General features: G+C 43.9%; 1 protein-coding gene across 1 annotated transcript in view; it reads right to left on the reverse strand.

The window, feature by feature from the left end:
- Nucleotides 1-6,668, reverse strand: part of mn1b (meningioma 1b) — a 20,261-nt gene extending 13,593 nt beyond the window's left edge. The window contains exons 1-2 of the mRNA XM_016677758.1: nucleotides 5,702-6,668; nucleotides 2,007-5,606 (exon numbers count right to left, since the gene is read on the reverse strand). Of these exons, the coding sequence (XP_016533244.1) occupies nucleotides 2,007-5,538 (3,532 nt within the window). The 5' untranslated portion in view covers nucleotides 5,539-5,606; nucleotides 5,702-6,668. The remainder of the gene's footprint in view (nucleotides 1-2,006; nucleotides 5,607-5,701) is intronic.
- Between the last annotated feature and the right edge of the window lie 6,058 nt (nucleotides 6,669-12,726).

The following is a 12,726-nucleotide window of genomic DNA, read 5'->3' on the forward strand; positions in this document are numbered from 1 at the left end:
AAAAAGTCAGTGGGATGCTTGATTTTGGAGCTTACACTGTGGGATGTGACTTATCTTAAATGATGATGTTATTTTGCTCCCAGTGTGGAGCCTATGCGCATCAGATTCAATCTCCAACCTCCCCCCGCCTCCCCCAACCACCTTTCCCTCCAAAAAATAAATATATACACCTCCGTCCTTTTTCTTTCTTTTTTTTTCCATCTTTGCTGTCTGAGGCACTCAAATGAGAAACTGTCAGGAGCTGTGATTTGTGCTAACTAGCTATCGATCGCTCCAGAGCTGCATGCCTTGCGTCCACGCAGGGAGGGCTGAGGAGAGCAGAGCAGAGAGGAGAGGAGAAACTACAAAGCTTTTAAATACTTTATGACTTTTGTGCGATCATAATATTAAACGTGGAACTAATTATTGGGGAAAATAAAACAACCTAACTCTCTATTTGGGGGGGTGGAGGGGGGGGGTTCTTTCCTATTTTTTAATGTCTGTATTAATATTGAAAATATTTATTTAAATTTGTCAAAGTTTTGATTATTCCTAATTCAACGCATGCACGCAGCAGCCTTAGCAAATTCTCAGTGAAAGTGTCTGAAGACAAAAGATTTCACCACTCAACGCTGCGCTATGAAACATGTGCTCCATCTGTGTAATGGCATTATTGTTTATAACCCGACACCCTCTTCTCCGTGTCACACGAACGACGCGCCTGGACGCAAAGAGTCCGCGCCATGCGCGCCCCCGCCGCGCTCTGCACCCGCACAGATCAGAACAAAGAGACGCTGCAGAAGAGACACGGCGCTGTGAACGCATGTAATGAAATATCGACTCTGTCTTTAGACTTGGTCTTAACAATATAGAAAAGTTTGCCTGATAAATTATGAAGTTATAATCACGAAAAGGAATTTTGAAAATTATTTTTTTTTAAACTAACTAATTAAAATAAAGTGAGAATTGATTGCACTTAAATAAATTAATTATTATTATTATTATTAATTATTATTATTATTATTATTATTATTATAAAAGAAGGACAAAACTAACATTCTCATACAAAAATAAAAAAATATATTTAGATTTAAAGACGTCATATAGACGTTGCGCTCTGAAGATATAAAATTGTAAAAACAAGCCCATCTCTTCATTTTATGGCATGTCTCTTCTTGCTTAAAAAGCATATTTTAGTCAAAAATATTTTCTACCTTGTTCGAGAAACAACACAGTGACAATTATTCATATCACAATTGAGTTACAAAAATCGCTCCGAGACAAACTTAGGCAAATTAAAAATATCAGTCTATTAACAGAATGCTTTTAAACCTGTCATCTATTTAACATTAGTTTCAAAATACTAAACGTGAATGACCGGATTTTTTTATTTTTGCTCTTTATTTTTTTTAAATGAGGACACTAATCCCGAATATCCTGTCGAAAAATCTGTCCACTTTGACCAGGCCGGTATTATCCCATGATAATGACAAAAACAAACACGTAACCAGGCGAGGGAACCCCCCGCTGCGCAAACGCATATCCTCAGAAAGCTATTAATCTTCTCAATGTAGTTGTTCACCCTGAAAACTGAGATAAAGAGCCACAGGAAATGTTTACTTTTCTTCAGCTGTTCTTTCTGAAGAGGCTTTAAGCTACAATTAACAATAAAGGATTTAAAGAAAGTACCGTTTAAAATTGATTGGTTTTTTTTTTTTACTTTAACATAAAAAAAACCATTTTTATACATAAATATTAAAATTGACGACATATTTTTTTTCACTTATCTTAAATAAACCCTCTAAGTTTTCAGAATAGCAATAGAATAACCAGGGATGCATGCTGCTCACACAACATGCACAAAAGTTTCTGTAATGTCAGTTTCAGCAGGACAGTGAAAGTATTAGGATACCTTTTGAAATTATGTTCGAGGTCAAATAAATAAAGTACAAATTTTAAGAGGAAAACTTATCAGAACTCTGAATTGTATGTTAGAGATTAAAGGCGAAAAAGGAGGAGTTATTTACCTTCTTTACTGCTGTTTTGGCTTTTATTTTTTTCCCAGGGTCCCATGGCCTTGTCATCCTCTGACCCATCCATCATGGTCTTGTCACTGGGCACGTACCAGGTGGCGTGCTGCTCTGCCATGAGGGTGTCAAGGTCAATAGTGCCCATTGAGCCCTTCCCTGCATCCGGGCTGCAGCCTGGCAGCTCATTGTCTCCATTCTGCGAGGGACAGTCACTGCTCTTTTTGCCGTTCTTCATGGCCAGGGGCTGGTCTTCTGAGATACTGAACTGTTGCCGCTGCAGCTGAATCTGGGCCTGGAGGATCTCCAGCGGGTGGATTTCTTCCTGGCCCGAGGTGCTGGACGGGGTGCGTACCTGCTCCACCCCAGGAGTGCCCGGGTGGCTCACCCCGCTGGCCCCTGTGCTCACACCAGAGTTCAGTCCATAGCTGTCTGGTGCTGAGGTAGTATGATTGTTTATGCCCATGCCAAGGGGCTTTTGTCCATTTAATAAACTGTTATCACTCCGCTGCATTTTGGGTGAGCCTGTGATCATAGGGCTGCGATTGGGCTTGGTGGCAGAAGCCCCTCCTGCATCTGAGCTGGATGACACCTCGTCCTCGTTGCCATAGTGGGTGCTGACATCGTCAGGGAAGTCCACTCGTGGTGAGCTGCTGTCAGACTTGGCAGCAACACTTTGAATGCCACTGTCTAAAGAAGACATGAGGTCAGCCTGGTCCCCCAACATTAGGTCACCTCCTTTCCCCCAAGAGGGTGACTGAAGGTGTTTTTCATGAGGTGTGCCCCCACCCCTCTCCCCAACGCCAGCCGAGGGGGTCTGCTGGCCTGGACTTACAACAGGGTTACCGTTATCAGAGGAAAAAAAAATTCCAGGGCTCACATGTCCACTGTCTCTTTTTCTCCTCCCTCTCCCTCTCCCACTCCCTGTTGTTGCCTTCCCCTCACTGCACGGGGTAGCGTCCATGTTGTAGTTTGGGGAGAGGGCACTGGCTTCCCCCTGCACCGTCTGGCTTTGACTTACAGGCTTAGAGTTGCTATTCCCGGTGCCAGGCATCTGGCTGTTCTGGGAAGCGCTGCTCTGAAAATATTCAGGACCAGCACTTCCAGTCCCATTAGATGTGCTGCTATTAATGTCCTGCTCTGTCTGACTTAGTTTTCTCTTGCCCTCATTTTGGTTTTTCTTGTTGAATGTTACGTTAAGATTGGGGGCCCCTAGGCTGGCGATCATGTTCTGGCAGGCCGTGGACAGGGCCGCTAAACAGCTCTGACCGAAAACACTGTCTTTAGAGCTGGTTTTGCTGAAGTTCCCAAGGGACAGAGCTCCCAGCTTACTAACAGACGACCGCTGGCCTGAGGGGAAATCAGACTGTGGAGGGTAGCTCCCTGGTGAGGTGCTCACCCCCTGGGGAGCACTGTGAGGCGGCCCCTGGCGGTTAGCCCCCCCATAGGGAAAAGTTGGCTGTGCTCCCATTGGAGGTGCAGGAAAATCAGCTGGTCGCCTTTCTGCTGGTGCATTTGGATGTCCTCCTCCAGCTCCTGGCGACTGCATTTGTGAGAGGTTACCCATGTTTCCACTAAACTGTGAGTGCATGCCTGGAGAATGAAGGGTCTGAACATGTCCGTCTCCTGCTATTCTCATTGGCTCCTGCATTCCAATGCCTGGCCTGAACATCATCCCAGCCCCGTTCTGTTGCAGCCCCATCTCATTAGGCCCGGACTCATTGCCAGCCCCACCCATGCGCCGTGACATGATCTCTCCAGGTGGGTGGGACCCCTGAAACCAGGAGTTCTCCTGAGTTACATGAGGATTTTGTCCATCAATGCTGGGCATTCTGCCACTGTTCTCCCTGTCAAAGTTGGGCTGAGGCATGTTCCCAACTGGACCTCCATGAGTCATTGGGACAGGAGGTACGTCGCCATGGTGACCTAGCTGCTGAAGACTCGGCTGCCTCATCCTCTGCTGCTGGTTGCGAGAGGCCATCTGTTTTATCATCATGGCGGCGTTTTGGCGCTGCTGCAGAGACTGCGGCTCGGGCCCCGGATGTTGTAGGGGACCTGGTGCAAAACCTTCATTGACAGGTGGGGTGAACTCCCCAGGAAGGCCGGGATATGCTGAGGGAGAGAGGTGGTTATCCATACTACCGCACCAACCGTCGCCACCATGTGAATTAGGAAAATCAAATCTGGGCCTTTTCGCCATGTTCATATAAGGAGAGTCAAAGTGTTGCAGCCTCTGATTTGGGGGCTGCTGGGAGGGAGGAGGAGCTGGCTGTTGCATATTAAACATGGGGTCCCCATAGGGGTGCAAACCTCTATTTTCCAGTCTGTGAATGGGATATTCAAACTGGTTATGTTGGCCAGGCATCATGACCCCTCCGTCCAGAATGTTGGAGTTAGTGTTGCCGGGCTCAGCCTGAGGGGGTCGGGGGAGGCCAGGGGGGCACGAGTTCTGTCTGGCTATTAAGCCAGTCTGTTGTTGCGGCTGCATGAGGGGATGTCTCGCATTGACCCCCGGCTCCATTCCCACGGGCATCTTCCGGCCATTTCCAAATCGCTCAAAAAACACTCCATGCTGAGGTTGCTGGGGCTGTGGTGGCGGCTGGTGTCCCTTAGAAATGCCCTGCATGCCTGGTGTCCGAGGCATGCCAGAGCTCCCTGGAAAATTTCCACTGGGAACGGGCCGGCCTGGCCCAAAATGTGGTAGCTGAGATTCTGTCTCTGATGGGGAAAACACAGGTACATCAAAATGTCCAGATGGCGGATCGCTTGGAAAGTTGTACTCTAGCCCCTCCACGGCTCCTTGGTTGGGCATCCGTCGAGGCTCCATCGTGTGAGGCTCAGATGACGTAGATGAAGAAGACGGAAGACCGTGGAAAGATGCTGCTCTGTTAGGCGACTGGTCCAGGGGAAGACAGGGAGCAGGGACGGGGTGATTGCCGCTGGGGGGACCATGATGTTGAAATTCAGGTATGTTAGCAGGCCTCTGCTGCTGTGGCTGCTGCTGTGGAAAGCCTTCTCCTGCCTGTCCCTCAGCTAGAGGGTCAAAACCCTCTCCAAAACCCTGCTGTGGTCCCATGCCATTGCTGTTGTAGCCCATCAGCCTCCCTCCATGTAGGCATGACGACCCTGGATCTGGGCCTCCAAAGTTCCCACCGAAATGAGGGTGATGTTGGTGGGGGTGAGGTTGATGGGCATGTGGGTGTCCTTGATGAGGTGGCTGGTTGTTAAAAAATCCATGCATGGGTCCTTGCTGCTGCTGCTGCTGGAGTCCGCCCCCTGTATGCATGTCTGGGTGTCCCCGAGGGTGAAACCCAGCGTAAGGCTCACCGTTCATGTTCATATTGAGCCCCAGCATTTGGGACTCGTTCATGGGGCCCATGGCGGACTCCACGGCTCCAGGTGGGCCTCCAGCATGAAAGCCTGGGCTTTTATAATGTGAGCCCATGTTCAGTCTCTGTTGGTTTATGTTTCTCTCTGACTGGCCAGGGTTTCTGCTATTAATTTGAGAACCAAACTGCTCCAGCCCAAACATACTCCCCAGCAATCAATCCCACATGACGGCCAGTTTGCCAGACATCGGCACACTCTGTATTTTTCCGTCTGTCCCCAAAAGCAAAAAGGGAAAAAAAATGATACACAATGTTGATGAAACTAATGATTAATATGTTTAGTAGACTTTAAACGATAAAACTCACCAAATAAGTTCTCATTTCTGGGAATCAAAAGGGAGTTTGTTTTTTTTGTTTTTTTGTTTTTACTTCTCCAAGGACGCGGAGTGGAGCGGGGACAGACGGTGCCAAATACGCACGGAAACTGCTTGTCTGTTCCCGCATTAATAGGTGAAACTGTCTGCTCTTCCTTTTAGTTTTAGTCTTTCTTGATAGAAAAAAATAAAATAAAATAAAACTTGCACAAAAGCGGCGACTTTTACAAGTTATTGTTCTTTGTGCCCAATTTTCTTTGGATGAAAAAAAAAACCGCTCCGGGGGAAAATGAAAAGAGCGCACAAGATTCGAGGAGATCAACAAAAATATGACAGTTTTTCCTCGTTTAGTTCCTTATTCCAGCCCGGTATAAAAGGTCCCAGACTGATTTTTTTGTGTAAGGTCCCATACTGGAAATAACAACAGAAATAAAAGTCAGTGTGGAGCGGTGTGCGCGTCTCTCTGACAAATTTCTGCGCACCGGTGTCCTTTAATAAAAAATAAAAAGAAAAAAGAAAAAGAAAAAGCGGAAAGAAAAATAAACTGTTTCAGCAGGCTTGAAAACCAAAAGTCCAAGGGCTTATATATGGAAGTCCATAAACACGAATCTCCAACAAGAGCGTCAGTGAACCAGGAGCGGTGCGGCGTGCACTCCCCGGTGCTCCACAACCACGGAGCGGCTTGACAGCATCCTTCACCGCGCGGCCGCTCATGCGCTCGGTGGAGAAGCCTCCGCGCTTTAAGTCCCCGGTCGGTGCGCTCCGATCGGCTGTAAACGCGCGCGTCCCTCGGTTCAGCCAGTACGGTCTGCTGGGCTCTCTGCCTGTGCTCTGTTGTGCTGAGGTCTGGTCTGGTCTGGTCTGAGCGCGCTCCGGAGCGATTCACAGATCCACTCACTCACGTACTCCGTTCCGCCGCTTGGCGCTGTGTGAGATCAACGCGTCCAGAGGAGCCAGCAACAAGTTTTGCATTTCTGCAGCCACTTCCATCCACGAGGTCTCAGCCAATCACAGAGACCAAACGGAGCTCCGGGGGCGGGACGAACGTCGTTAAGGTGGTCTTGTGGAGTCAATGAGATTTTTTTTTTTTTTTTTCTTTTAGCTTTAAGCTTTCCCTCGAAAAGTAATAATCTAAGCGAAGTTTGAGATTTGAGTTCGATAGAATCTCTCACGTTTCTAAGGGATATTTTGTTGTTGTTTTTTAAAGCTACCACATATTTGAAGAGAACGTGGAAAAAAAATATCTGACTCTCACGTCCCTTAACATGAAAACAGTGACTACACAAGTGGTTGTTTATGATGATATGAAAATATGTAGATAATCGAAAATCCTATAAAGACCTGGATATGCAACATTCAATTAAATATTGATATATTTTCCACAAATGAAGAGATCAATATGGGTGGTATGGCATACCATCCAGGGTGCCAGGAAGCAATGGGCAGCATGAGCAAGTCAGAAAAAAAGGCATTTTTTAAGTTGTATCTCAGGTGAGTTTCATTTTGCTTTTCATGTTCAGTCAATGGGGAATGGGTAAACCCTTGTGTTTTGCACGGGGTTTATTTGGTGTAACATGTTATCTTACCACCAAACTGGAAAGGAACGGCAAGCGGCTTATTGATTTAAACGGAATTTATCAAAAAATGGAAGAAATGTCATTGTCTGAAAATAGAAATCTATTCAGCGCTGACTGTTGATGTTGTAGGGAAACGTTTTAAACAGAAAACCACATGCTCTGTGAAACATGGTCTCAGTGGAGTGTGGGGGAAAAAATCCACCTTTAACAACATTCTAAGTAAATTATGTGAATGATATTGGGCCTCAGTTTCAATAATCAACACGCTATCTTTAAAAAAGCACGTTTTGATAAGTTATTTGAGAGGTTATTCAAGAGGTTAATTAGCGGCAGTTGCACAATTGCTGGGTTATCTGAGGTCAAGTGCTGCCAAATCCCAAGATAAGATGTAATATTTGTTAAAAGCGAGGAAGACAATGGAACCACTACTGCAAAGTCAGCACTTGTCTCAAAAAATATATCCAACTCGCACGTCACAAATAGTCTAACTTTCAGTTTGGTGCTATTCTAGTGTGAATTAAATATTATTTTTTTGCATTGCACTGAGCTGGCAAATTCATCAGTGATTAATCTCGCGATCTTTATGTTATTTTAAATTCTGACCCCTTGGAAACTAAACTTGTTTATTGTTTTTAAAAAGCTGTGTACGTAGGCTTATTTCTGTGTAAACTCTGATTAGCTGAAATAAAGGGAAAGCCTACTTGTGTAAACAGGCCAATTTCATTGATCTCCTTGATTATTTTCTTTGGTGAAAGAACACCACACAGTCCTCTCCCGACTCTGTGAGTGGGGCGGCGGGTGGGGTGTAATTTGGTGGCAGTCAGCTCTGAGCCTTTACTGGGGAAGGGAGGAGGGGAAGAAAAAGAAAAGAAAAAAAAGAGAGAGAGAGAGGGAGAGAGAGAGAGAGAGATATCAAGGAAGCTTTTATGAAACAGACACAGTGCCACCTAGCGGCAAGTTACACAGAGGATGCAGGTTCATTGACTTAAAATGAAGCATTTGGGAAAACTTCTGGTAACAGAAGACATAAAATGGAAATTAATCAAACAGGATGGACTTTTTTTTTAAATTTGTAAAATCATTCTATTCTATTCTATTCTATTCTATTCTATTCTATTCTATTCAAATACAAAGTAAGTGACACTCAGAGGAATGATAATGATGTTCCTGTGTTAAGAGTCTTAATATCACATAAAAAATCGTCCTACTTTTAGGTCGAAGTACATTATAATAATACTGTTGAAGACGATGGTTTATGTGATTACTAAGTAACATTTTAGATATGGCAAAATAAAAATATTCATCTAAAAACATGCTTCTTTACGCCACTTTACACAATCAAAAATCAGAAAAGACGACAAGCTTTACTTGCAAATCGAAATTCATAACATTCACGACACACAAAAGTCAGCACCACAAAACAATCGGTGTGCAGATGCATGCAGTTATGTCCAGCTCTGTGCCCAGAAAACAGGCTGCCGCCGAGCCAGAAACCCGTCAGGACTAGACAATGAAATGCACTTCTTCCAGGCGAGAGGACAGAAGCTCGCAGTGAGGAGGCAGGGGCAGAGAGTGCTTGTGTTTTGTAAGAGACGTGGAGTAAACTAGCCAGAAAGAGACGGTGGAGGAGGATGGGAGAAGAATGTCAAGTTGTTGGGATGTGCTAAAGGCGATGGGAGTTTTTCCAGTTTGAGTCACACTCTCTCCCTGAGAATCACCTTACTGATAGACTACCTTCACTTATGGCTGGACCAGTTCGGAGAACTTTATCCCCAAATAACTGAAACGATCATTTGAAAACAGCTTTTTTTGTTGTTGTTTTGTTTTTTTACCTCTTCTCAGGTTATCTTTATCTCATAATAAGATATTTTTATGATCTAAAACGTTCACGTAACACACGGATAACTGAAAACACCCTATTGCATATTTGGGCATATGCACATTTGATGTCTACTTTAACAATTCTGAAAAAATTCAAATCATACAACTAAACTATAAAAAAAAAAATCAATGAAAATACATTTTATCAGGTGAGGAATACATCTGTGTAACCCAGCTCTGATTTCCACATAGAATAACTAAAATCCTATGCACATACTCCTGTTCTCTCTGGATAAAGGCTCTCTTTGTCACAAAATATATTCTGTATTCATTCTGTTTCTATTCAACAGGAGAAAAATAATAAAGCTGCCTTTCCTTTTGACTGTAAAACTGATAACTCCACAATCAGGTTCCTACTGGCTCCGTCAGCAGCGTCTTTTCAAACCCGGAGACGCCATGATGACAGACCGACGGCACGGTGTCCAGTCCTCCGTTGCCTCCGGTGATGACAAACGCAGCCCAGAGTGGTTGTAGCCGAGGCGACTTCATGACAATGGACGGTCTACAGGCTTTCAAGCGCTGTCACATTCCCACTCCTCTCTGCTTTGATTTAGAGCTCAATTTGTCTCAATATTTTACTCAATAGGACAAGGTAGCAGAAGTGGGCGCCCTCTTTTTAGCCTTAATTCATGGTGTTAAGCTTTTCCTCAGCGAGACATTTATTACCCCGGGTGGGAGGTTGGTGGGTGGAGGGGGCAGGTAGGGGTGAGGGGGCTGAACGAAGAGACAGTTCCTTCCCTTGTTGGTGGGGCTGCAGCGTCCTGTGCAGCTCAGGCAGAGAGGAGCGGGCTCGCTGTGTCCTCTATAGGCCTGTCAGTCAGCTGAGCCATCAGGACTCCCTGGGTCATGGCAGGTTAAGCAGCATCTGTCATCTAGAGAAGCAGCATTGTATTTAAGGGAGGGAGATGTGACAGACACCCCCCCCCACACACACACACACACAATCCCGCTCCCCTCCCTGCACCAAACTCACATCACAACAGGAAAGGCTGAGGAGAATCTCAGGAGCTAAATGTGACCCATGCCAGGAGGATGTGGAAACGGTGGTGACATCACTGCCTGCCTCCAAGAGACAGAAATAAACCGTCCTGTCCAAGAAAACCTGTGGCCCCTCCGCGCATCTGGCCCCCTGAGGGGGGGGGGACCACACACACACACACACAAAATAAAACTATATATGTGTGTATGTATATATATAGATATGGCTGTGAGTTTAAGATTCACCATGCAACTTTGTTCATAAACTCTAATGCAGAATAGATAGGAGCACCTATTTTTATTTCGACTTTAGTGCATGTCTTATCTTTTCTTGCCAGATTTGGCACAAATTTTCCCCGTATTGCTGCAGCAAGTTGGTCGCCCGACATTCACAAAATGATTTTAGCTCTAAACACTTTTGGTATGGCGCCCAGATCCCCCGCTGCGTCGAGTCTTGAGCCTCTTCGAGATTTGTCTCATCTATTCATCTGTTGCCGAATCTATTTAAACGACGGGGGCTCACTCCTGACATGTCCCTTCATCTCGTCTCCGAGAGAGACACATGGTTGGATGGATGCAAGCCTACCGCAGACTGCTGCGAGCTGCCACTTAACAGGAGGTGTGTGGGCGAGTCTGCCCATCTCCCCATTTAGAAACAGCATTATTTGTGTGTGTGAGCGCTCAGTGGCAGAAATGACTGGTTTCCTTGCAGAAAGCCAATGTGACCATTCCTCCAAAAACAATGACAAAAAAAAAAAAAAAAGGCAGCTATCTCAGCCAGCAGACTCGCAGCTTTTCCTGCTCTTTAGCACAGATTCCGCTGCTATTGTGCGACTCTTCTGACCTGAGGGTCAGTCAGACTTTTGTCTGTAAGGGAGTCAGATAACCGTGCTGATGCTTTGCAAAAGCTTTATTCAAACATGGTCCAACCCCCCCCCCCAAAAAAAAACCAACAACAACAACACACATTTATGATATGATGTATTAATTAATTAAAACGATTGGAATTCAACCGGCCTTTCAGATGGATTTCCTCCTCAAGAGCAACTTTTGATTTGATGCTGCCTGTGGATCGTAGGAAATAAAAAGTGAATGTGTCTAAAGATCTTAAAAGCACCTGAGACCTGAAACAAACATGGAAAGCCAAAACTTTTGCCTGAGACAAACTTGTTTGTTGTTTGACCTCTAAGCTAAATATATATATGAGAAAATGTCACAAAAAATAATACAACACTGTAAAAGGCCTAGGCGTAGTAAATAAACCTTAACGAATGTGAATTTCCCTTAAACTGTTTAAGTGGATGTACTTTACTCTCCTCTGAAGGACGTGGTTATTCCCGTTTGCAAACATTTTATATCACTGTTTTCCTTCCACTCAACTTTCCACCTCCACCTTGGATACATTTGTGGGTTTGTGCCGGTCAATGGTGAAGTCAGTTTTCTTTCCTAGGATTCTTTGGACCACAAATTATTTCTAAATTTCACAGGGTGTGTATAATGTTCAGATTTAGCAACAAACACAACTATAGCTGTCAGCAACAATGATCAAAATAAACAGGAATAGGCTTAAAATATTTCACTCTAAAGAAATGACATACAATTCATTTTCTGCATTAAAGCAGTGAAATAAATTAACTTTTCTGGTTGTATTCTTATTTCTTCAAAAATCTGTATTTGAAAATACTAATATTTAGTAATGTATCCTGTAAATTCACATGCGTGAACGATTAAAAAAGGGAAGGAATTATGCATTTACTTCCTCCTCGTCCTTTTCAAAGTTCCTTTTTTCCTAAATGCAGAATTTGTTATAAACTGTGACTGGGGCAGGTTTTTTTTTCATGGCCAATATTCAATATTAAACTGTATAAATTATGCAATGTCTTTTCAAACATTGTGGATTTTAAGCAAGCATGAATAGTTTCTGATGTTAAAGAAATTAAGAAAAACATTAACAGCTAGACTTAAAAAAAAGTTTTATAGATCATGTTGTACACAAGTTATTTTGGGGAAAACAAAGCAATCATCTCTGCTGAATACTGGTTTGATGTTGAAGGTTGTAGGTTCTGGGGAAACCTTTTAACACAAACAAAAAAACAACAACAAAAAAACACCTGTATCAAGCTAAGCTTAAATGTTTAGCTTTATACATTTAAGTAACTATTATGCTTCACTTGGTTTAAATTTTTGGAAGAAAAATCTGTACATCAGCTAAAGCTACATAGTAGAAATTGGGATAAAAATACTGAATAGCTGCAACTTGAATATGTGGTGTATGAGAAGTAGATCAGCATATAAATATAGTAAAACAAGTGGTAGTTTATAGAAAGAAGCTGTATGATGATGGCATTCAAGTACAAGTGAATGCTAAAAGGGCCAAATTAAAAGAAAGTCATCAAATCCATCCACTGTTGGAGAGGAGAATACCTTTTATTGAGAACTTTAAAAGCTGCATTGCTCTTGTTATGTCCCCACATCCCCCCCCCCCCGAACTTTAAAAGCTGCATTGCTCTTGTTATGTCCCCACATCCCCCCCCCCCCAAAAAAAAAAAAAAAAAAAAAAAAAAAAAAAAAAAAAAGAGTA

Source organism: Poecilia formosa, unplaced genomic scaffold (genome assembly GCF_000485575.1).
Source record: "Poecilia formosa unplaced genomic scaffold, Poecilia_formosa-5.1.2 Scaffold5, whole genome shotgun sequence".
In the NCBI taxonomy this organism is placed as follows: Eukaryota; Metazoa; Chordata; class Actinopteri; order Cyprinodontiformes; family Poeciliidae; genus Poecilia; species Poecilia formosa.